This window comes from Peromyscus eremicus, chromosome 12 (assembly GCF_949786415.1).
Source record: "Peromyscus eremicus chromosome 12, PerEre_H2_v1, whole genome shotgun sequence".
Classification (NCBI taxonomy): domain Eukaryota; kingdom Metazoa; phylum Chordata; class Mammalia; order Rodentia; family Cricetidae; genus Peromyscus; species Peromyscus eremicus.
Genome location: NC_081428.1, coordinates 58319501 through 58344973, shown reverse-complemented (window position 1 = coordinate 58344973; position 25473 = coordinate 58319501). Strand labels below are relative to the sequence as shown.

Sequence of the window (25473 nt, the reverse complement as noted above, 5' to 3'; positions counted from 1 at the left end):
TGGGTAATTTAAGAAAAGCTGGCTAAAAATAAGCCAAGCTAAGACTGGGCACTCATAACAAAGAATAAATCTCCATGTGATTATTTGGGAGCTGGGTGATGGGCCCCCCCAAAGAGTAAAAGAGCAAAAGAAAAACCAGCAACAAAGATCAGCCCAGGATATACGCAAGAACTTGGGTAGGAGGTAAGACAGGAAGGTCAGAGTTCAAGAACAGCCTTGGCTACAAAGGAAGAGGCCAGTCTGGGCTACATGAGAGCCTGTCTCAAAAACAAAAAACAAAACAAAACAAAAAAAAACAAAAACCGAGACTAAGGTAAAAGTTAGCACTTCCATTTACTAATTATGTTACTAATACTCTCTGCACATCAATTTTCGGTTCAAAGACTAAAGCTACTAATTGTATTGATCACATCAACATGTAAAGTACATGCAGAATAAGTACTCAATAAATGCTTGCTATTATTATCTGGCCTAAATGTTTTTTATGTGTGTCTTAAGGAAAAGTTCAAGACATGTCATCTACCATTTTGGAGAGCAGTTGTAACACAGATCACCAGATCACTGTGTACTGTGATTTTTTTCTGTTTTGGAGGACCGCTTACAGTGTACTGTGACATGCCATACGGACTCTAAAGTATGTTTAATTCTCTCCTTCACTCATGTCCAGGGAAAGGACTAAAAATACCATGAGAGAGATAACACAAATTGGTGGGATTCAGTCAAAGGATTAAGAAACAAGAAACTTTGAAAAACCAAAAAAGAAAAACAAAAAACAAAAAACAAAAACAAACAACCCCCCCCAAAAAAAACAAAACAAAAAATTACTACATTTCAGGTAGCAGTTATTAGAAAATGCTAACCTAAGGCACGGTTATTTATCTGTTAAAATTTGAAACAGAACATATTCAAAATGTACAACATAATGTTGGGGTAAAATGTGAAAAACACGTTGCACTTCCGTGGCAAGACAAGGGCACCCTTTAGGGCAGATTCCAAGGATCGGTGAAGAGTAGCGCCTATGATAAAGGCCTGGCCAGAGTCTAACCAATACCTGTTGGAGTAAGAAACTGTTTGCCAAATGAATGCCAAGGTACCCAGTTCTGCTTTTGCCAGTGATTTGAGGAGCAAATCTTTTCATGTGCGCATCCCTTTGCTGAGCTACTAGCCACCTGAGTCAGGCCACAAACACACATTTTACCAACTGTCTACTAGGCTCAGTATCCTAAAAAAAACAAGACTCTTCTTGTTCTATGTATTATCAAAAGTTGTCTACCTCCTGGACACATTTCTTGCTGTGGGTAGGGAAGGAAGTTGGTCTTTCCTAGGCAATCTTGTTTTTAAATTTCCCATTTACACAAGGGTTTTACTTGTCCAGGAAGGGATTAAAATGCAAACAACTAATGTACTACTAAAGATGGCCATGGAACAGGATCAAAGGTCTTGGGATGGAACTTATTGACCTTGGGTTTAAGTCCCAACACCAAAACCAAACCAATCAAAAACAAAAAGCAACAACAAAAACCCCCAAACAAACAAATATAACCGGGCATGTAGCACATGTCTTTAATCCCAGCACTCAGGAGGCTGATGCAGGCAGATCTAAACTCAAGACCAATCTGGTCTGCAAGGCAAGTTCAAGAGCTACACAGTGAGACCCTGTCTCAAGCGAAACAAAAAACTGGAGAGGTTCAATTAGTTGCCAGTGGTTCAAGTGAAAGACACAGAAGATGATTTCATACTAGTCAGCATCCCAACCATAACACAAGAATGAGATCAGACTTCCTCAGCAAAAATTTGAAATCCCTTATCTTTTTCCTTTCTAAAACTTTTCTCTCTGTGTGTGTATGTGCATATGTGTGTGTGGAGCACACACATGTGTACTCGTGTGTGTAGGTGCATATGGCGGCCAGAGGGTGATGCTAGATGTCTTTATTTCTGTCCACCTCATATTTATTTTGTTTGTTTTGAGACAGGGTCTCACCATGTAGCCCTGGCTGTCCTGGAACTTGGTCTATGTAGACCAGGCTGTCTTGGAACTCACAGAAATCGCCTGCCTCTGCCTCCCGAGTACTGGCATTAAAGGCATGTGCCATCATGCTCCCATGCACCCGATTTCTTGAGACAAGGTCTCTCAGTGAACCTGGAGCTCATGGTTTGGGCTAGACTAGCTGGCCAGTACGCTCCAGGAATCCTCCTGTCTCCACTCACCAGTGCTAAGATTACAAGCGTATGCCATCATACTAGCTTTTGCATGGCTGCTGCTGATCTGAGCTCATGTCTTCACACCTTATGGATGACCTCCCCAGCCCATGCCCTTTATATTTTGCCTTCCATGAAACAGTAACACTCTAGAAATGACTGGCAAGCAGACTTCTGCTTTTTATAGAAACTACATCTACTTAACACAAAAAAAACGCTATAGTTTTCTAAAAAGAGTTAGGCCTGTACTAACACGACCTCCTGACACACTTCTTTGGAAAGTGGACAGACATCTTCTCAGCGCTTTCCTTACTCAATTCCTTTCGCTTTCAGCTCCTCCTTGACACGTTTCAGGTAATTAGGATCAGGGTAGCCAAAACTGCATGAAGAAAAAAAGAATCCCTTTAGTTTTTTTTCCCCAAATAATTCTTAAGACTCTGTACAACAGCCGGGTGTGGTGGCACAGGCCTTTAATCCCAGCACTCAGAGGGTGACAGCAGTCAGATCTCTGTGAGGTTGAGGCCAGCCTGGGCCACACAGTGAGATCCCGTCTCAAAACAACAACAACAACAAAATCTGTACAATTTGCATTTTAGCATCTAGTATTCTGGGTTCCTACACCCTCAGGCAATCCAGACAGTGACCGGTATCTAGTCACCTAAGTGCCCAGCTGACTGACCAGCATCTGTTTTTCAGCCAGATTGCTCATATTCTTAGCTTATTCTAAGCACTGATGCACGTAATGTTATAAATGCCATATTCTACCGAAAAGGTAATCGTATGATAGTCGGATTTTCAAATTGAGAGATTTGAAAAGGTCTCAGGATATATTTCTTTTGGATGCCACGAGTACAGGAATTCTGAGTCTTATAAGGTAGAATCAGATTTCAGATTTCCTGGAATACATCTCCCCGCCTCCATCTTAGGACTCTTTATAACTAAGACTTTTTTTTCTACCATGTATCAGCCGTGTGAGTTCAGCATCTCTGTGGACCGGTGGGAAGACGGGAGTGAGGGAGGAGAGTAAGATGACCTTAAAAGAAATCAAGGCCGGGCGGTGGTGGTGCACACCTTTAATCCCAGCACTCGGGAGGCAGAGCCAGGTGGATCTCTATGAGTTCGAGGACAGCCTGGTCTACAAAGTGAGTTCCAGGAAAGGTGCAAAGCTACATAGAGAAACCCTGTCTCGAAAAACCAAAAAAAAAAAAAAAAAAAAAAAAAAAGAAATCAAAGCAGGGCTGAAGAGATGGCTCAGTGGTTAAGAGCACAGGCTGCTTTTCTAGAGGACCCAGGTTCAATTCCCAACACCCACATGGCAGCTTACACCTGTCTGTAACTTCAGGGGATCTGACTCCTTCACACAGACATAAATGTAGGCAAAACACTAATGTACATAAAAATAAATACATCAAAAAAAAAAAAAGTCAAAGCAAATATCATTCCTAGGATCTACCTTTCAAATCGATATGAAAGCCTAAATTAAATCAACTTGGATACCATTCATCTTGGATTCTGAAATACCCTTTTTATTTATTTATTTTTTTGTCAAGACAAGGTTTCTCTGCATAGCCCTGGCTGGCTGTCCTGGAACTTACTCTGTAAACCAGGCTGTCCTCAAATTCAGACATCCGCCTGCCTCTGCCTCCTGAGTACTGGGATTAAAGGCATGCACTACCACTGTCCAGCTTTGATACAAAATTTAATAACCAAGTCACACCTTAAGAATGGTGGAGTAGAGGCCGGGGTGGTGGCATACGCCTTTAATCCCAGTACTTGGGAGGTAGAGGCAGGTGGATCTCTGCGAGTTCGAGGCCAGCCTGGTCTACAGAGTGAGTTCCAGGATAGGCTCCAAAGCTACACAGAGAAACCCTGTCTCGAAAAACCAAAATAATAATAATAATAATAATAATAATAATAATAATAATAATAAAAATAAAATAGAAAGGTAGAGTAGAAGGTTGGGGGGGGACCAATTTCTTATTTTCAAGACTGTTTCTCCACATATCCCTGGCTGTCCTGGTACTCCCTCTGTTGGCCTCAATCTCAAAGTTCTACCTGCCTCTGCCTCTCAAATTCTGAGATTAAGGGCATGCACCACCACTGCCTGGCTGGGACCAATTTTTTTGTCTTTGAAATTATCATTATGGATTAGTATTTTACTATGTGCGTTGTCTAGAATTTTATGTCATCTTGACACAAGTTGGAGTCATCAGAGAGGAGGGAACCTCAATTGAGAAAGTTCCTCCTGGGGTGGTGGTGGCACACAATTTTAATCTTAGCACAGAGGTAGGCTGGCCTGATCTACAAAGTGAGTTCCAGGACAGCCAGGGTTACACAGAGAAACTGCCTCCCTAAGATCGGGCTGTTGGCATGTCTGTAGCGAATTTTCTTAATTTAGTGATTGATGTGGGAAGAACCCAGCCTATTGTCAGTGGTGCCACCCCTGGGCTGGTGGTCCTGGGTTCTATAAGAAAGCAGGCTGAGCAAGCCATGGGGAGTATGCCAGTAAGCAGCACTCCTCCATGGCCTCTGCATTAGTTCCTGCCTTTAGGTTCCTGCCCTGTTTGAGTTCCTGCCTTGTCTTCCCTCAGTGACTCTGATTCAGGGTATGTCAGCCAAATAAACCCTTTCTTCCCCAAGCTGCTTTTGGTCATCAGAGCAACAGTAACCTGAAGATACAGGGCTAACATCTACTGCTAGAACGTCTTTTCACACCCACAGCCTCAAACTGCAGCATTTAAAAACCCTATACTTTGTTCAGCAACCATTACATTTCAAAAGGCTCTTACTTTTCTGGCCCTCCAAACGTGGATGTTTTGTGATGGATGTCATTCCATGTAATGACATCCGAGGCTCCTGTTACTCGAGAGTACCCTATTGTGAAAATCAGCCTTTTTCGAAAGGCTTCTCGGAGCAGATCCAAGACCTTTCTTCCCTCTTCATTATCAGGCAAGTATGCTGTTCGATGTGTTCCAGGATAGGGCTTTCCTGGGTTTGGGTGCTCATTCTGTATGAAGAAAAGAAAATGTTATATAAAAAATGGTATGCCTCTGAATTTTATTATTCTAAAGGTGTGTTCACTGGAGTTGAAGCCTATTGAAAGCAAAATATATATATATATATACTGTTTTGCTCATATTCTGAATAATTCACAGTTCTCTTCAAATGACACTAGCTACCCAACTCCTCCCATCCTAACATATGATCTTTACCTTTAAAAAAGACATGAAAGGCTAGAGGTGTAGCTCAGTAGTGCTTGCTTGGTATGCACAAGATGCTGGGTTCAGTCCCCAACACGGTGAAACTAGTTTTAAAAGCATGTGAATTGTAAGCAAACAATATGAACTTTGCCTCTATCTATTATGTCCCTACCCACAATCACAGAATGATTTCCTGGGAAAATCATTATTTAAGAGGCTTCAGGACGACCCCTTGGGCGCTGGTCATTCTAGCATAGCAAAAAGAAGCTCACATTCTGCAGGCACACTTACTGTTTGGATGCCACTTTTCATATTATATTGAATCACAATTGTGCCACAGTCGTCATAACCTGGAAGGGGCTGTCTTAACGTGCTGGAAGTCATGGTTCCTCCTTCTGGCTGGTTCCCTTTCTGGATACCGTAGGAAGTCTGACACACGGGACAGACAGGCTTGATTGACAAGGCTTTGGTGATACAGGAGGTGCAGAATTCATGCTTGCACTTAGGGAGCACCTGCTTGTTGCTAATGGTTTCCATGCAGATGGCACAGTCGTCTTCTTCGCTCTTCTCCTTCAAGGCCCCAGAGCTATCTGCAGAGCCGCTGGGAGGAGGTGAAGCCGAATGTGAGTCATCCCTGTCGATATCCATGGGTGTTTCACGATCCCCATTTAATTTCTCTCCAGATGATGGGGACAGTCCCACTCTTTTGAAGACATACTGCTTTGCCTGCGCAAGCTGATTCGGCAAACCAATCAAAGTCAATGACTCTTGAGATATCACGAAGTGTACACTTGGGTGCTTTTTTTTTAAGTCATCAACAAACTTGGTCTTATGTAAGTGAGCTTTCCCCTTGCCCAAGTGTTTCAGCGGCAGGACTTCTGTCCTTAGCTGGCACGTGGCATGTTGGAAGGCGTCAGTGAAACTTGTATAAGAGTGCACAGACAGGTCAACCTCCTTATCCTTGGTGTCAAATAGGATGCAGGTTTTCTGGCTTTTCTCCTGGATTTTGCTGCAGGTGTTATACTTCTGCTCTATCTCTGAGATTTCCTGGAGCAGTTCAGGTTTTAGAAGCTTAAAGTGAGTCGAATCAACTTCAATCCCTGTCCTGTAACCAGACGCCATTATTTTCACAGGTGTCTTGAGGGAAGTTTGGGAGACTTTTTCTGTGGCGGCTGAGATGTCAGCTTGAGAGCCGAGGAGAGTTAGCGTTTCCCCCTGCCCCTTTATCAGGAGCTTTGGAAAGCAGCGACTCAACTCTTGTCTGAGTTCCTTTGCTTTCTGAGGGTCCTCTAAAGAGACACAATCTTGCTTCAGAGCTTGGGTGCATTTCTGAAAATCTTTGACAAAAGACTCACAAGCTGCTTCTAAGTTTAAGTTGTCTGATTGTCTGGGTGTGAAGCGTACAGAGACCATGTCGGGAGCACTATCTTGGATTTCAATGTTTACCCCAAATTTTTTCTCTAAGGACTGTATTCTACCAGGACAGGCATGTCTGAAATATTCAAGGAGAAGCACGGAAACTTCAAAACAGTTCTCAAAAACATCTTCTAACTTGGCTTTTGGTTCCGAAGAGGAAAAGCCTCTGACCCGGTCTTGCTGGTTGGGTGGCTCTCTCTCCACATCAGAAGGGGGGTATTTTTGTGGGGGGTACTTCTGTTTCTGCCCACTTTCCAAAAGCTGCATGCTCAAAAAGTGATGTATCTTCTCAATATCTCTGAAGCTGCCACACACCTTCGCAATTCCGTCATCACCCTCCACGCTTCTAACGCCAGGGCAGACGGCGGCTATGCGTGCCCTCTGCTCTTTGGAGAACAGTTCACAGTTCAGCTCAGCAGTCACAGCCAGGAAGATCTGAAAGTTTAAAAGGCACAGGTACAAATAAGATCTCTCGGATATCAACCCCATTTTCAGGAAGACCCCCAGCAACTACACAAATGACTTTTTCTTAGCATGGGCTGACTCCTTTAAATCCTCTGAGAAGTGCAGTCTGCTACGAGCCAGGCTTGCCAGCCCTGTTTGCACACTGGACTCACCTTGGGGGAGTTTAAAGGTGAATTAAACAAAGAAAGTCCAGGCCAGGGCTCATTGAAGAGGCTCATAGAACTTGTTTGCAGTGAAGCCTGGGCACGAACATTTTCTAAAACTCTGTGCCCAAGAGATCTGTGTCTAGAGCTACCATTAGCTTGACCTTGGAGACTAAGGGTGGAGATAAGGCATCGCTGCTCTCCATGAAGTTGCTGTGGTCCTCAAGAAAGAGTTAGGTAGCTCTACATCCAAGGAAGATTCTCGGCCCCACCCCATGTCAATATGCTTTTTTCTTTTTTTCTCACTTACCCTCTTACTTCAAGAAAACCCCTTAAAACACTTAACTCATGCAAAGTTACTAAGTCCTTTTAGACCTTGGTTTTTAGAAGTTTAGTGACTCAACAGAAATACCAGAGTTGGATAAAAAGGATATAGGCATATTGAATGTAATATAAAAGCAAAATGTCTGATGATTTGTTCCCTCAAGGTTTTTGCAGATGAGCTTTAATCCACACAGAGCATTCTTTCTCTAGATTAGAGCTTCAAGATGTTTCCAAAACTCAGCCTCTTTGTCCCTCTCCTGTCAGGACCCTCTAGAGTCTGGGTCATTGTCGTCATCCACCTGGCCCACTACAGACTCTGACCTTGCAGCCTGGCCCCGTCCTATACCTGGGCTTCAACCCAGCAGCCAGATGGATTCTTTACAAATGCAATCCAGGGGCTGGAGAGCCGGCTCAGTGGTTAAGAGCACCGGCTGCTCTTCCAGAGGTCCTGCGTTCAGCTCCCACAACTATCTATAGTGGGATCTGACGCTCTTTTCTGGCATAAAGTCGTGCATACAGATAGAGCGAGCACTCATATACCTAAAATATAAAAAAATGCAATCCAGGTCTCTCACCACCAGGCTCAAACCCTTTCAGGTTCCTAGCTTTGTCCTCTGCTCACTGCCTCCCCCTCCCCCCCCTTGCCTCACTGAAGCTTCAGTTCTTCTGAGGCCTATGCGTGTGCTTCCGTCAGCCTAGAATGTTACTACAAAACCACGATGCTAGGTCCTTTAATTTACTCATATTCCTTAGCTGAAGCATCATTTGGGTTTTTTTTTTTTCACACCCCATTTATGATAGTGGCTCTGTCGTTGTCTCTTAGTCTCCTTTCTTCTTCCCACACTTGTCACTGGAAAGAATTTTATTATACATCTATTTACTATTCTTTGTTTCCCTTACTGGATGTGAAGGGCTCACAATGTGCCTCTGGCCCCAGCGCCTACAACAGTGCCTGGCACATAGTAAACAGTCCCTATCTATTTGTTGAATGCATTTTTTTATGGCTGGTGCCATCTCATCATTTAAGCCTCAGGTTAAATGTCACCTCAGCAAGAAGGTCTCCCATCTTCCCTGTGCACGCCCTCACCCTGTTCCTCTCTAAGGCAAAACTCCCCTTTTTATTTTCTAGCATGTCTCTGTCTTTGAAGTACTTATCCTCAGTTCATTTACTTGCTTATGGTCTGTGTACCTCCATACCCCAGTACGGGCTGCACGAGGACAGGAATCTTGTCCCTGTTTATTCACTTTTTCTGTAGCCCAGTGCCTAGACGGCACCTAGCTTGTAGCTAGTCCCCGGCACAAGGCTGCTGGACCAAAAAAGGCAGAAGTGGTGACCAGAGGCAGTTGTAGAAACAGTGCCAGCTCCTCTGTCAACACTCACCTTTTGGACAATAGCGTCAACAGAGTTAGAAACAGGCTCTTCATCAGACAGAGCTTCACCCAGAGTCTGTGTCCAAGATGGGTGTCTGGAACTTGGTGTCTCAGCTGACGACTGTGTCCAAGATGGAGGTCTGGAGCTTGGTGTCTCAGTTGACGACTGTGTCAAAGATGGAGGTCTGGAGCTTGGTGTCTCAGTTGACAACTGTGTCCAAGATGGGTGTCTGTAGCTTGGTGTCTCAGCTGACGACTGTGTCCAAGATGGAGGTCTGTAGCTTGGTGTCTCAGCTGACGACTGTGTCCAAGATGGAGGTCTGGAGCTTAGTGTCTCAGCTGACGACTGTGTCCAAGATGGAGGTCTGGAGCTTGGTGTCTCAGCTGACGACTGTGTCAAAGATGGGTGTCTGGAGCTTGGTGTCTCAGCTGACGACTGTGTCCAAGATGGAGGTCTGGAGCTTGGTGTCTCAGCTGACGACTGTGTCAAAGATGGGTGTTTGGAGCTTGGGTCATCTACTGGCTTTTTAATGGTCTCCAGGAAAATGGGCACGGGTTTGCCATCAATTGACATCTGGTGCTCTTCCTGTTCCAGTACTCTCTCCTTAGCTTCAGGGAGACATTAAACACACACACATTCACACAGAAATGAGAGAGAATTTACAGATGACCCTCAGGGTCCTCTCTGGGTTGACCTAGGAACTTCCAAGGACACCAAAATCCAGAGATATCCCTTATGGACTTAGGACTTTCACACAAGCTACCCATATTTTCCCATGTGCTTTTTGTTTGCTTGTTTTTAATTTGTTTATTTTTGAGACAGAGTCTCACTATGTAGTTCTGGCTGTTCTGGAACTCCCTATATAGACCTGGCTGGCCTTGAACTCACAAACATCTGCCTGTCTCTGCCGCCAGAGCACTGGGATTAAAGGCATGTGCCACCACACTGGCCTTCCATACCTTTTAATAATCTCTAGATGGCCGGGCGGTGGTGGCGCACGCCTTTAATCCCAGCACTTGGGAGGCAGAGCCAGGCGGATCTCTGTGAGTTCGAGGCCAGCCTGGGCTACCAAGTGAGTTCCAGGAAAAGGCGCAAAGCTACACAGAGAAACCCTGTCTCGAAAAACAAAAAAAAAAAAAAAAAAAAAGAATCTCTAGATGGCTTTAATCCCTCACACAAGGTAAACACTACGGAAATACATGTTAGGTTGTATTGTTTGGGTGAGTGAACCTTAGGATGTGGGACCGTTGTGTAAATATCCTCAGATCGAAACATTCCATCCTGTGGGGGAAGGAAGCTCCTAAAGCAGGAAGGTAAACAACTTAAACTAGCTTCAGGAAGTCCCTGAAACTGACCAGATTCACTAGAGCCTAACCTGCTGGAGTCATCAATAAAGACTGTTGAGAGTCCTTCTGAGACACGCAGAACAGAGTGGCAGTTAAGACTCAGAGAATCTGCCAAGCTGCACTGGCGACACCAGACCATCTGCCCGGAAGAAACCAACCAAGTTGCCTGAAAGAGGTTTAGACCAGAGTCACTTGGAAAGGACACTGTCCAACCTGTGGAGCTGCCTGTGAGAGAGCAAGACAAACTCCATTTTAAAGAAAACTCCATTTCTAGTAATACTAAGATAAAAAGCTGAACCAAGTTCCAGAGACATAAACACCAAGCTAAGACTCTGATCAAGGCCACCTTCCCCCCCCCCCCACTTCCCCAGGGTGGGTAGGCTGCTGGCCAAGAAATAGCTAAAACAAAGGCTTAATCCATCAACATCTCCAAAAGTACTGGGAGAGTCTCCAAATGTATTTTGTCTTCTGTAGTTCTTCTCTTGGCTAAATGTTCCTGTTAACTGAAGTATGACCCTGAAATGCAAAGGCTTGTACCCACTAGCTTGTAATTTTTCCCTTTAAAAACCCTTCACTCTGAGAGCTCAGGGCCATCCTCCTTCACCTGCGTAGGCAGAGTGTTGGACTCGGACCAAGCCCCGGCTTGCTTGTTTTAATAATCCCCTTTGGACTTGCATCGGATATTGGCTCTGTGGTGGTCTTGCTTGGGGGTCTCGAGACACAACACCTGCAGGCTGTGCACTGTGCTCCAGGTTCCCGGCTTTTGTGAGCTGTCAGCCATGCTGGGTGGGCTTTGGGGATGCAGCTGTCTGTGAGTCATTTCTGCTCCTGTGAGTGACCCCTTACCCATACCCTAGTAAGTAACCCCAATAAAAATCATTGGTTCACCAAACTGGGCTTTGGTGGTATTTTTCCTTTGGTCTGTGGTGGGCTCCCTATCTGAGTCTGAGGTGAGTAGATGTGTGTGTGTGTGTGTGTGTGTGTGTGTGTGTGTGTGTGTGTGTGTGTGTTGTGTCTCCCCCAGGAAAAGTTTTGTCTCACAGTAAGAACAAAAGTATACAGAGGACCTGAGCAGTTGGTTCTGGCGTTCTGGAACAGCAGGTTGTTGATGGGAGGAAGTTATTCAGAACTCAAAAGCAGGCAGCTCAAGTTTTACTGTAGAGCATCATTTGGTTATTAGAAGTCATGTTTCTAGTCTGGGCATGGTACTTTACACCCATAATCCTAGCACTTAAATGGTAGAGGTGGGGAGGATGATGAGTTCAAGGCCAGCCAAGGGGTACATGAGACCCTGTCTCAAAGGGGTGAAGGGAAGCCCGTGCTTCTGTAATGGTCTCAAATCTCTCAATGACATAGAATAATATTTATTGTTAAGTGGAGAAAGCCCTGCCAAACCAAGAATCCAAAAGTTTAGAGTGATTTAAATGTGTATGCATTAGCTGATTCACAGAAAAGAATACATGAAAATGTTTCCATTGTGTATCTTTTTAAACCGATCATATATTATTTTGTAATCTTTAAAAAAACAAGTCAATGGAATCATTATTTACAACAGGAAAGTGGTTGGGGGTGTAGCTCGGTTGGTGGAGCACTTGCCTAGCTAGTACAGGGCCCTGGGTTTCCGCCCCGCCCCACCCCCCACCCCCACACTTTCTTTTCTCCTCTCAATTCGGTCTGCTGGGAAATTGGGCAACTCGGAGAGCAAATGGAAAGTATCCCTAGGAAGCAGCCAAACCAGGTCAGAGGCTGGGCACATCTAAGGCGCTCTCCCCCACTGTGGGATGGAGGAAGTCTATGGGCGACAGCGTCCCCCACAGGCAGTGCCACACTCTCGTGGGCTCTCCTCGGAAGCATGAACGGGTCTGTTTGGAAACCTGCAAGGGTCCGCCTTTGCACCCGACCCTGGCCCAGTCCCCTTGTCCCAGCTCACCTGCCCTCTCTAGGAACTTCACCTCGAAGGTGTCGGGGGCGCTGGGACCCACGGGCTGGACAGAGCACTCCCCGCCTCCGGAGGCCCGGCTCTGGAAGTATTTCTCTAGCTTCCTGTGCGCCCAGGGGATGGCCTCCGGCAGCCGCGCGAGTAGCGGGGACGGCGGGCAGGAACTGGAGGCCATGGCTGTCGGCGTCTGGCTGGCGTGGGGGCTCCGGGACTTTGCACAGCCGGGACAGAGCAGAGGCGCGTCCTGCCCCAGAGACCAGGGCTGCAAAGTTTCAGTTTCGTTTCCCAGGAGGTCCCTCCCTGTTCCCCGCAGAGCCACCTCCTCCTTCTTTCTCAGCGGTCTCCTAGGGCTGTCGCCCCGGGTGAGTAGTTTGTACCCCGGGCGGTGGGCTCTTGGGGGAAGTAATTTCTCCGGGGTTGCAGATCGCTTTCTTTGCAAAATCGGAAGAGTGGCGGGAACCGGGATCCCAGGGCCAGGCCTCCTAAGCGGGTGTGTAGCGGATAGAGGGGTAAAAAGTTTTCCCTATGTTTGTGCTCTTTGAAACCATTGTTATGATTAATGTTTTTCTGAGATGCGATTCGGAATTCATGTTATAGTTAACCTGCTTTCTTTGAAGTTGAGGGCGTTTACCTGCTTTGTGAACTGTTAGATGGACACTTGAGGAATTTTCTGCTCTGGGTCCTTAAGTTAGCCAACAGCACAGATCTGCTTGCTGGCCAGGGTCCCTAGAGAGTGAGGTAGACAGGCACCTGACCACAAGAGTAGGTACCCGTGAACAAAGCAAAAGTCAAGGGCCTTCAAGAGCTGAGTTCGGGCTGTCTCTCCACCATTGCCAGCAGTCTGTTATGGGGGTATCTTTGTGGATTTCTGGGAGTCCAATTAGCGAGAATGAGGAGGGTTTATATGAGCGAGAATTGTTGAGACCAAGGTTGGATAAAGCACAGGGACAAATAGCCAAATGAACGGAAACACATGAAATATGAACCAATGGCTGAGGGGTCACCAACTGGATCAGGCCCTCTGAATGGGTGAGACAGTTGATTGGCCTGATCTGTTTGGGAGGCATCCAGGCAGTGGGACCGGGTCCTGTGCTCATTGCATGAGTCGGCTGTTTGAAACCTGGGGCCTATGCAGGGTCCCTTGGCTCGGCCTGGGACTGGACCTACCTGGACTGAGTCTACCAGGTTGATCTCAGTCTGCAGGGAAGGCTTTGCCCTGGAGAAGATGGGAATGGGGGGCGGGTTGGGGGGAAGGTGAGGGGGGCGGGAGGGGGAAGAACAAGGGGATCCGTGGCTGATATGTAGAACTGAATTGTATTGCAAAATAAAAAAAAAAAAAAAAAAAAAAAAAAAAGAGCTGAGTTCAACCAGAATTTTAAGGTGAGGGGAGGGGAGGGGAGGACAGTAAGTACCCCAAACTGGGAGAGCTATAGTCTGAAGTCCTGGAGGCCTCAGTCCCAGGCCTGGGAGCAGATGAGATGGGTCAGAGAGAGGAAGAAGAAGGGTCTATGAAATCTATAGTGTCAACAGAAATACAGCGGGCATTATGTGTGTTAACTGTAAAGTTTATCACCATAGTTTAACTTGTATACAAGTTAGTGGCTACTAGGTTCATATATTTGAATACTTAGTCACCAGGGATTGGCACTCTTGGAGAAGGTGTAGGAGGTGTGAGCTAATTTTGGTTGTCAATTTGATTACATTTGGAATCAACTAAAACCCAAGCTAACTGGGTAGTACTTGCAAGAAATTTTCTTTTTTCTGTTTGATTTTTCAAGACAAGGTTTCTCTGTGTAACACCCCTAAGCTGTTGTGGAACTGGCTTTGTAAACCAGGCTAGCCGTGAACTCAGAGATCTACCTGCCTCTGCCTCCCTGAGTGCTAGGATTAAAGGGTTGTGCCATCACACTGGGCTGTGAAGGGTTTTCTTGATTGGGGATCATTTAAGGCGAGCAGACTGACCCTAAATCTGGCCACGCCTCCAGGTAGCAGCCTATATAAAAGGACAAGGAAAAAGGAAACTTTTGCTTTATGTCTGCTTGTTTCTGGACAGACAAGTGCATGTTCTAAAACAGATGCCCAGCGGCAGTCTCCTAGGAACCTTACCAGTCTTTCTTCTGTGAAAACAACAGTGCCCTCTGGAGGCAAGGTGGAACTTGTCCCCACAGTCGGTTAGTATCCAACTTAAGGTTTATGACCAACCGTGCTCTGATTTTTCTATTGTGAAGACATTATAAATCACTCCAGAGACTTAAGGATAGCAACTGTATTTTTTTTTAAAGATTTATTTATTATGTATACAGTATTCTGTTTGTATGTATCCCTGCAGGCCAGGAGAGGGAGCCAGATCTCATTACAGATGGTTGTGAGCCACCATATGGGTGCTGGGAATTGAACTCAGGACCTCTGGAACAGCAGCTAGTGTTCTTAACCTCTGAGCCATCTCTCCAGCCCGCAACTGTAAGTTTTAATCATGAGTCTGTTCATAGTCTTTAGTTTTTACCTACTAGGCTAAAATCATGAGAAGCGTTTCCGTCTTTCATCTAGATACCCTTAGGTCAGAGTTGTTCATCACGGATTCAGCAGAGCACACCCCATGTAAGGTTAGGCAGTTTTCTCAGTCTTCAAACACCCTGTGGGGAGCTCCACATAGCTTCTCATAGGCTGCTCTCTGGATGTCTTGTCCAGTCTCACCACTTTGTTACTATTTTCTAAATACACCAACACCTTCAAGGACTGACTCCTGTCTCACCTCCCCAAAGTTTTTCCTATTACAGCCCCTACAGCACCCCCTCCCCGACTTCTGTTAGGACTTGAACCAGAATTCAGTGGTAGACAGTGACAATGGCAAAATGATGTGAGCATCCTCACCGTCGACATGAAAAACTACTGAAGAGCAGAAATTTCTTTCAGGTTTCCCTATGGTATATTCTTTTCTTCTTCCCCTTCTGTTCCTCCTCCTCCTCCTCCTCCTCTTCCTCCTCCTCCTCCTCTTCTCACTTTATTTTTTTTTTCCAAGACAGGGTTACTCTGTGTAGCTCTGGCTGTCCTGGAACTCACTTTGTAGACCAGGCTGGCCTCGAACTCACAGAGATCCACCTGCTTCTGCCTCCCACGTGCTGGGATTAAAGGTGTGCACCACCATGCCTGGTGGTATATTTGTGGTGATATATTGTGTACCTTAATAAAATTTACCTGAAGATCAGAGGACAGAGCCAGCCACTAGATTAAACATAGATGCCAGGAAGTGGTGGCACACACCTTTAGTCCCAGCACTTGAGATCTCATGCCTTTGCTTGAGAAGCACACACTCCTTCAATCTCAGAAAGTGATGGCTGAGCAGAGAAAGGTATATAAGGCATGAGGAGACAGGAACTTTTCGCCTGAGGATGTTTATTCCGCTAGAGGCCTATCGGCTGAGGCTCTTTCGGGCTGAGGAGTTGGTGAGGTAAGAGGTGGTGGCTGTGGCTTGCTCTGCTTCTCTGATCTTTCAGCTTTCACCCTAATATTAGGCTCTTTTTTGTTTGTTTGTTTTGTTTTGTTTGTTTGTTTGTTTTCCCCTGAGACAGGATTTCTCTGTGTAGCTTTGGCACCTTTTCTGGAACTTACTCTGTAGCCCGAACTCATAGAGATCCACCTGCCTCTGCCTCCCGAGTGCAGGGATTAAAGGCATGCGCCACCACCGCCCGACTGGCTCTGGGATTTTTAATAAAAGACCATTTAGAAATTTGAGTTACATATAGTCTTACAAGATCCCCTCAGCTTTAAAAGCCTTTAATACCAGCACTCAGGAGGCAAAAGCTGGTAAATATCTGAGTTTGAAGCCAGCCTTATCTACATAGCAAGTTCCAGAGCAGCCAGAGTAACATGATGAGATCCTATCTCAAAAACCATAAAAAACAAACAAACAAACAAATTCCCTCACCTTTTGGTCAGTGCTTATTGTATTCTTTGTATTTGATCCCAGAAATAGACCATCATCTCCAGGATCAACAGACTACACTTGGAAACACGGTATAAACAGCTAAAGACCCACGTGGGACCTGAAGGATGGCCGCCTACATGGTAAAAACATAAATACCTTTTTTGTCATGAAGTTCAATTATGACATGAAGAGTTCTTCACATAACAGTAAGAAATCTGGGGCCTTCAGTTACACCTAGCATCCTCATGGTTTTACTAACCCAACAAAAGCTTCTCTTCGGGGCTGTGCAGATGGCTCAGTGGTTAAGAGTGTATATTGCTCTTGTAGAGGACCTAGGTTTGGTTCCTAGCACCCACACGGTGGCATACAGTCTTGCCTGTAACTCCAGTTCCAGGGGATATGATGCCCTCTTTCTAGTCTTTGTTGGCTTCTACATGCATGTGGTATACCCAAACTCACACAGCTTTCTCTTGGGCCTAGAGAGATGAATTAGTGGTTGAGAACACTGGCTGCTCTTCCAGAGAACCCAGTTCAATTCCCAGCACTCACAAGGTGACTCATTGTCTGTAACTCTAGTTCCAGGGGATCCGATGTCCTCTATTGGCCTCCATGGCATACATGTGATACACAGACATATATTCGGGCAAAACGGCCATACATATAAAATTATATTAACTTTTTCTAAGTTTTGTCCTTGTACTGTGTGAGAAATGGAAAATCAAGAGTATGCTAATATAGTTAAATATGGTGGCATACCTGGAATCATAGCTGTGATTCCAGTACTTAGGAAGTTGGTGGAAGAATCACCACAGGCCAGCCTGTGCTGTGGAGTAAAACTGTGGTGATATATTGTGTACCCTAATAAAATTTGCCTGAAGATCAGAGGACAGAGCAAGCCACTAGATTAAACATAGATGCCAGGCAGTGGTGGTACACACCTTTAATTCTAGTACTCAGGAGGCAGAGATCTATGTGGATCTCTGTGAGTTCAAAGCCACCCTGGATTACATGAGATTGATTCAGACTAGGAGAGAAACCAAGTTAGGCAGTGGTGGCACACAGCTTTAATTCCAGTACTTGGCAGTCACATGCCTTTAATCCCAGCACTTGAGATCTCATGCCTTTGCTCGGGGAAGCACACACGCCTTTAATCCCAGCACTAAGAAGGAAATGATATGGCTGGGCGGAGAGAGGTATGTAAGGAGTGAGGAGACAGGAACTAAAGCTTTTCGGCTGAGGAAGGTTTTTCAGGCTAAGGAGTCCTAGAGGTAAGATGTGGTAGTGGCTTGTTCCTTTTTTGTTTCTGATCTTTCAACATTTACCCCAGTATCTGGCTCCAGGTTTTTTTTTGTTTTTTTTTTTATTAAAAGACCGATTATGGATATCGGGCAAATTAGAATTTGTGTTACATAAAACCCTGTCTCAAAATTCAAAACAAAAAAATAATAAATAATATACTTATCTCATTAGCGGAATCAACTTGGGGATGGATGGTCTTTTTTTTTTTTAATGTCATCTCCAGGACTAGGAATGTAACACAGATGGTAAAGGGCTTGCCTACATGCATATGGCCCTGGGTTCAATTTCCAGGATCACATAAATTGGGCACGGTAGTGCAGAGTCAGTTTGAGGCCAGCCTGGTTGTCTGAGACCCAGCCTCGGTCACCTCCATGTCGTGTGGATTTTCTTCACTCAGATCAGCAGTTCTTTTTCAGGATGGGTAAGGAGTGAGCAAGGAATGAAAACCGGAGTAGAGAAAGGCACCTTGTTGAGTAGATCTGGAAAATTCCCACTTCATATTTGTGTCATGAAATAGGCAAACGGAAATGGGTCCTTACAGATGTGAGGAGGTGCAGCTGGGGAGGCTCACGTCCTCATGGTTTCTTTTCTGGCTAGGGAAGCCCCACAAGACTTTGGAAATTGGAGCCTGTCTGAGAGCTTTGGCTCATTCTGGTTCACACAAACAACCAAAACATTTCCTCCCCAAACCCCGCAACCCGAAAACCCATGCTTTGAGTAGCGCTTCCTCTTCCTAGACTGCGCGTATTGGCGGTCTTGTCCGCGTTTGCAGCTCCAAGCCTTTAAAGGAGCCGTTTTCATGTTTTCACAGGGCTCTGGAGCAGCAGCTTACGCCGAGAGACCAGGTATGACCTCCTCACTCTCACTCTTACTTAGGAAAGGCTTTGCTCAGCTCTTCCCTCAGTGCAGAAGAGGGCGCCCGGAAGGAGACTGTCTCCCCGTCAAGGGCTCAGGTGTGTGACTGCAGGCTCTGTGGAGATGCCGGCACCTGCTTCGGAAGAGGAACTGCCTCAGAGGCACTGGGACAGCTGAAGACGTGTTCTCTCAGGGTCCCCACTGCCCTTTTCCCTTGTAGGCAGATAGGAGACTCTTTCTCTGTTCGTTTGTTCAAGACCGTCTCACTTTGTAGATCTGGCTGGCCGAAACTTAGATCTACCTGCCTTTGCCTCTGAGTGCTGAGATCAAAGGTCCACATCGCTACTCTCTGGGCAGAAAGGGTGACCAAGAGCTGAAAGAGCCAACCTGCCTAATTCTAGGGATGGCCCGTTTTAGGTTTCCCATCAGCGCTCAGGCCAGTTGAGACCAACTGCTTAGATGTGGCTGCTTTCGGGTAAGAGAGGTCACCAGAAGTCTTTGTTGGTGGCTCAGACTAGAAAGGGAGTAAATTACTATATTTAATCTGTTTTAGGATGCACACTTTCCTGCATTTTTAATGTCTCTGAAATGAGCCCGGTTTCACTGACGTTAGTTTTCCTTGCTCAGACACAGAGGCTCTGCTGGTAACTCACTGAAGAATAGATACTTCCTCTTGGGATAGTTTAGACTAAGAGCAAGCCCAGTATTGAAATCCCCACTTCCCCTCACGTTCTTCATCTTTCTGAAGTTTGTTGTCTGTAGTCTGTCTCTTGTGTGCATCTGATGTCTGTCTGTCCTTGTGGTCTGTCCCTAACAAAGGGCTTCGTGATTATTGAACAGCACAGAAAACACAGTACGGTAAAGGAATTAGGAATTATTTTTTAAAAGAATTTTAGAAGGGCAGAAGTCACTTTACTGACCCACAAACAACTGTTCTCAATCTATATCCACATGTTGCTTCCAACAGTTATGAGTTATTTACTTTGTTTAAGATTGCTTTCAACCTATCGGCTGCTTTCAGCAAATGATTACCACAGCACACACAGGCACACACATATTTCTAGGTCAGGGTCATGGAAGAATCAGAGTTTAAGATTAAAGCATGCATTTAGTTTAGGTTGTAAAAGGGGATTGCATAAGAAGTATTGTATACTATTGCATAGTAAGGTTGGTTACATTATTTTCTTAAAGGCAAGTTCAGAAGGCTGGATATATAGCGGGGAAACAGATTGAGTACAGAATTTTAAGTGGTTTCTAAGTATGTTATTAACTTGGTTGCAAGGTCTGACAGACGTTCAGGTTCTGAAGGCAAGGGGGATTTTCAGACAAACACTATCACTCCACAGGTTCGGTTATCCAGAAACTGGATTTTGAGATGGAGTGAGGAATGTAAAAGGTTTATATGAAAGAAAGAGAGAAATCCACCTGATTGTATGAAGATCGGTGCTAGACGGGCGTGGTGGTAATCCCAGGGTTTAGGAGATGGAGGCAGGAGGATAATAATTCAAGGACTACAGAGCAAGACCTTGTATTATCACCACCACCAACAAAACTGTAATGACACCCTCACCAAACTGAAGTTTCGGGCAGACTTAGGTGTGTGTTAGAGATGCCCTACAGACAACAGTGGCTATGCTGTGTCTTTGATGCTCAGGGGCTTGTCCTGAGAACTGTGACTAGTGCTGAGGTGGACTTTAGTGGCTAATAGCTACAGGCTTGGAGCTAACTACATTTTCCACAAATTAAGGAGGATATGGACAACATCTTTTAGTGTGAAATACACAGTAAGTAATTTTTATTTTTTTAAAGATTTAATTATAGCCAGGCAGTGGTGATTCATACCTTTAATCCCAGCACTCGGGAGGCAGAGGCAGGTGGATCTCTGTGAGTTTGAGGCCAGCTTGGTCTACAGAGTGAGAGTCAGGACAGGCACCAAAACTACATGGAGAAACTCTGTCTTAAACCCCCCCCAAAAAAGATTTATTTATTGTGTATTATGTATACAGTGTTCTGCCTATGTGCCAGATCTCATTACAGATGGTTGTGAGCCACCATGTGGTTGCTGGGAATTGAACTCAAGACCTCTGGAAGAGCAGCCAGTGCTCTTAACCGCTGAGCCATCTCTCCAGCCCTTTAAAGACAGGATCTCACTATATAGCTCTGACTGACCTGGAACTCACTGTGTAGACCAGGCTGACCTTGTACTCAGAGATCTGCCTGCCTCTGCCTCCCCAGTGCGGGGATTAAAGAAAGACATACACCAAATAGTAACTAGTTTTTTTTGGTTACTGGGCTGTAACTCTATGTTGATTTCGACTTTGAGGACGGAGTACATGCCGTGAGGCAGAGGTTGCTGGCCTTCTACCCATTGGCTGGTCCTGTGTTGCCCATCTCCCCTCAGCAGTGACTCATGGAAGCTGGATACCTGGTTCCTGTAATGACCACTCTAGGGCTGTAACTCTGAGTTACGTGATCTACTCCACCCTCTAATAGAGTTAAGCTTTATTTGCTAACCAACACACACATTTATTCTTTTTTGTTTTTGTTTTCCTGTCTTAGTTTCTTACTTCTCTCCTTACCTAGAACCCCGAGTGTTTTCTAGAATCATGTCTGAAACTACTTACACTCTAAAGTCTTACCTCAGGATTTTCTTCTAAGTAAACTGAGACACTAAAAAAAGTAAAGAAGTTGTGAATTCAGCAACCCTGTACTTTTGATTCACAATTAAGTCATTTTAATAAGTGTGTACTTGTCACGAGTCTTCCCAAACTCACAATTTTTACATACATTCAAGACATTCTTGCCCCGGTGCAAGGTTTCCTCACGTAGAGAGTGCTAAGTGCCTGCCACACACAAGCCCTTTTCAGGTGACTTGGCATTGAAGACTCTTAGATATCCTTGGCCTGGTTCCATGTGTGTGTGAGAAGCAGGGTCAGTATGGAGCGGGTGGCAGGTCATCTCTCTTTAGAAGTAAGAAAGTCAGTCTTGCAGCGTGGAAAGGAGTCACGTCCTTCTTGAAGGGAATCACTCTTCCTTTCTCTCTTGTGTCTCCTCTCCTTTTCCCGCTAACGACTCTCTCACAGAATGCAGCACATGGCAAATTCCCATCAAACACAACGTCTTCGAAATTTTAAAAAGCAACGAGAGTCAGCTGTGTGAAGTCCTCCAGAATAAGTTTGGGTGTATCTCTACCCTGAGCTGTCCAACTCCAGCAGGAAACAGCACTCCTGCTCAGCAGGTCTTCAGAAGGAGGCTGACCCCTGGGATAGAGTTATCTGTCTGGAAGGATGACCTCACCAGACATGTTGTTGATGCTGTGGTGAATGCAGCCAATGAAGAACTTCGGCATGGAGGTGGCCTGGCCGGAAGCCTGGTGAAAGCTGGTGGCTTGGAAATCGAGGAAGAGAGCAGAAGGTTCATTTCCACCTATGGTAAAGTTCCAACTGGTGGAATAGCTGTCACGAAGGCAGGGCGGCTTCCTTGCAAATGCATTATCCATGCTGTCGGTCCTCGGTGGACAGCAGTGGGCAGCCAGACAGCTATTGAATTGCTGAGACTTGCCATTCAGAACGTCTTACACTATGTCTGTATGCAAAATACACAGATTAAGACGGTAGCAATTCCAGCCCTGAGCTCTGGAATTTTCCAGTTTCCTCTGGATTTGTGTACACACATAATTTTAGAAACAATCCATTTTTATTTCCAAGTGAAGCAACCAGTCAGTAATTTGAAAGAGATTCATCTGGTGAGCAATGAGGAGCTCACTGTTGCGTCCTTTAAAGACAGAGCAGAAAGCATCCTTGGGAAGGAGTTGAGTCCCTGGGGGAGTCCAGGAACTACCCTTTCTTCCAATGCGACGCTTCAAATTGGCCAGGGCCTGACTCTCCATATTGTCCAAGGCTGCATTGAACTGCAAACAGTAAGTCTTTGTTGTTACTCTCTGGCACTGATAGAGGGGAATCCTGGAATTAATTAATTTTATTTAATTATTTTATTTTATTGTTTTATGTATGAGTGCTCTGTCTGCATGTATGCCTGCATACCAGAAGAGGGCATCAGATGCCACTGTAGATAGTTGTGAGCCACCATGGGTGCTGGGAATTGAATTCAGGACCTCTGGAAGAGTAGCCAGTCTTCCTAACTGCTGAGCCATTTCTCCAGCCCGGATTAATTGTTAATTATGAAGATGTTTAAAATGGAAGACCATAGAATGTATCTTTTGGAGGTTAAGAATGTGGCTTCGGGGTTAGGCCATCTGGATTGGAGACTACCTGCGTTAGTTCTTAACTACTTTCTTTCTTTCAGCCTTCAGCCCTTCCTCTGTAAAACACCTAACAGCACTTGACATTTGCAAGCTGGAATCAGCATCCAAGAAACACTCACAGTAGTGTGTGGCACATGGTTAATATGGGAGTTAAAATTATTAGGCTATGATTCTTAGGAACCATAAGAAGTTAGAATACTCTTTGATCCTAAAAAACTTAAGCACCCTCTTATTTCTTTTTCTTTTTTCTTTTTTTTTTTTTAAGATTTATTTTATTTTATTTTTATTATGTACACAATGTTCTGTTTTCATGTATCCCCGCAGGCCAGAAGAGGGAGCCAGATCTCATTATAGATGGTAGTGAGCCACCATGTGGGTGCTGGGAATTGAACTCAGGACCTCTGGAAGAAGAGCCAGTGTTCTTAACCTCTGACCCATCTCTCCAGCCTTCTTTTTCTTTCTTTCTTTTTTTTTTATTTGAAATTTATTAAAATTAAAAAAAAATGGGGGGGGGGACCGTTGTGATGTCTCCTGTGAGCATCGAGTGGGGAGTGCGAGCATTGGGTCGGGTGCGAGCGTGCAAGGGGAGTGTGAGCATCCTATGCAGAACGCGAGCATTGGGAGAGGGGTGCTGGCGCTGAGTATGACTGTGCCAGCGAGTGCGAGCATCAGGAAGCATGGAAGCCAGGTCGAGCGCTGAGTCACATTGCATGCAAGCGCTAACCCCCCCCCCCCCCGTGCTGACCCCGTGACCCGTGACCCCGCCCGCGACCCCCGGCTCACACATTCACTTCCGTTCCTCCCGCCCCTGCACTCTCGGCCCCAGCGGCCCCGCGTTTCCGTCGTCTTGTCCATTTGTCTGTCTCCCCTCTTATTTCTTTGTTGTTTTTGAAACAGGGTTTTGGTTTTGGCCAGGTCACCAAGGACTTGTGGTCCTCTTGCCTCAGCCTCAAGCACTAAATTTTTATTTTATTTTTCTATAGAGCCTTGACTGTCCTAGAACTCGTTGTGTAGACCAGGCTGGTCTTGAACTCTCAGAGATCCACCAGCCTCTGTCTCCGAGTGCTGGGATTAAAAGCTACCATGCCCCAGCTGAGCACTAACATGAATGAACGAATTTAGTTTGTGTGCTGATAGGTGTGGGTTTGTGTGTGTCTGTGTGTGTTTGGGGGTGGAGTTGCATACCTGTGCACAGGTGTGTAGAGGCCAGAGGTCAGCCTTGAATGTCTTCCTAAAGAATTGTCTGCCCTTCTTTTTTTGAGGCAGAGTTTCTCCTTGGTCTAGAACTTGTCAGGTTGACTGTGAAAACTGACCAGCTAGCCACAGGGAACTTCTTGTCTTGGCCTTCTCTGACTTGCTGGGATTATGAGTGCTTGTCACCACACCTGGCTTCTTTACATAGTTTCCGGCAAACGCTTTACTGACTGAGTCATTCCTGTAGTTCAATCCTATTTTTAATCGTTAAAAAAAAAAATCCTTTATTTGGAAATCTCATTGGGGAGACAAACCATTCAACATTTCTGGAGCAATAATAGTAAACCAAGTAGTACTTCGGACTATGGCTGGGCAGGGCAGCCCACCCTTGTAATCACAGTAGTTGGGAGGTGGAACCCAGTGATCAGGGACTCAAGGTCATTCTCATCTCCTTGAGTTTGAAGAAGCCAGCTTTAGCTACTTGAGACCCTGCTTCAAAAATCTGGGGGTGGGTGGGGAACCAAACAAAAATCCCCGAAGGATGTAAATTTGTGATTAGAGAAACATATATGCACACAGAAATAGCGGAAAGTGGTGGTGGCAGGACAGGGAGTAAAACCCTAACTGATGCCTGGAAAAGCAACCGCAGGCCGGGTGCTCGGTTGGGGAACGCTTGTGCAGTGTCGGTTCGATCCCCACACTGGGAAAAACAAGCCCATCTTGGGCTGTAGCAGGTGTGAACTGGCAGGAAGGGAAGGCTCCCAGGGCTGTAGCAGGTGTGAACTGGCAGGAAAGGAAGGCTTCCAGGGTTGTAGCAGGTGTGAACTGTCAGGAAGGGAAGGCTTCCAGGGCTGTAGCAGGTGTGAACTGGCAGGAGGGAAGGCTTCCAGGGCTGTAGCAGGTGTGAACTGGCAGGAAGGCAAAGCTTCCAGGGCTGTAGCAGGTGTGAACTGGCAGGAAGGGAAGGCTTCCAGGGAGGCTCCAGTGATGTGGTCAGAGAGACAGAGAGGAATCCATGGGCAGCAGATAAGGAGTTTGGGTAGACTCAGTGAAGTTTATAGTTACATCTTTGTTTTTACTTTTTTGGGTCAGTGATATGTCCTGTGGCCACAGTCAAGGTATATTAACCTGTTGTCAGTGACTTATTACTTACAAGTCAATCAGAGTGAAGACTAAGGAGACTACGAAATGAAATATCTGAGAAGTCATTAGTGTCACAGTTTAAAATCAGAGTAGAAGCATCATTGAATAACATCCTTTGACCACATTTTATTGTATTCACTTGTTGTCAGCAGTGATAGGAACCTTAGATTTTCTGAAGGGTGCCAGTGCCCCCCAATGGCAAATTCAGATTGCTCTTTCAGGGTAAAACCAGTAATGTCCCTGTTAAACCGAGCACTTTGGCACATGCCTGGAATCCCAACACTCCAGCATGCCTAGCAGCTTGAAGCCTTGAGTTCAATCCCTAGAACCCATAAACCTGGAATCCCAACACTGGGGAGGTAGAGGCAAGAAGATCGGGAATTTAAGGT

General features: G+C 45.5%; 2 protein-coding genes across 2 annotated transcripts in view; one reads left to right on the top strand and one right to left on the bottom strand.

The window, feature by feature from the left end:
• Positions 1-353: 353 nt before the first annotated feature.
• On the bottom strand, positions 354-12659 carry Dtx3l (deltex E3 ubiquitin ligase 3L). Its single transcript, XM_059277135.1, has 5 exons — positions 12396-12659; positions 9129-9727; positions 5691-7250; positions 4989-5206; positions 354-2578 (listed from the first exon to the last, which is right to left on the bottom strand). Exons 1-5 carry the CDS (start codon positions 12577-12579, stop codon positions 2509-2511), a joined length of 2631 nt encoding a protein of 876 aa, XP_059133118.1. The 5' UTR covers positions 12580-12659; the 3' UTR covers positions 354-2508.
• A 2079-nt stretch (positions 12660-14738) lies between these two features.
• Parp9 (poly(ADP-ribose) polymerase family member 9) overlaps positions 14739-25473 on the top strand; it is a 39785-nt gene continuing 29050 nt past the window's right edge. Inside the window, exons 1-4 of the mRNA XM_059277566.1 lie at positions 14739-14864; positions 16372-16469; positions 18440-18473; positions 21549-22402. Coding sequence (XP_059133549.1) covers positions 16455-16469; positions 18440-18473; positions 21549-22402 — 903 coding nt within the window. The 5' untranslated portion in view covers positions 14739-14864; positions 16372-16454. The remainder of the gene's footprint in view (positions 14865-16371; positions 16470-18439; positions 18474-21548; positions 22403-25473) is intronic.

What these genes read in the sequence shown, in the direction of transcription:
- Dtx3l (XM_059277135.1), bottom strand. Translation starts at nt 12,579, where the DNA reads ATGGCCTCCAGTTCCTGCCCGCCGTCCCCGCTACTCGCGCGGCTGCCG. An exon ending in TGAAAAGTGGCATCCAAACA is followed by an intron (nt 5,207 to 5,690) that starts GTAAGTGTGCCT and finishes TTCTTCATACAG; the next exon opens with AATGAGCACCCAAACCCAGG. An exon ending in ACGTTTGGAGGGCCAGAAAA is followed by an intron (nt 2,579 to 4,988) that starts GTAAGAGCCTTT and finishes TTCTTCATGCAG; the next exon opens with TTTTGGCTACCCTGATCCTA.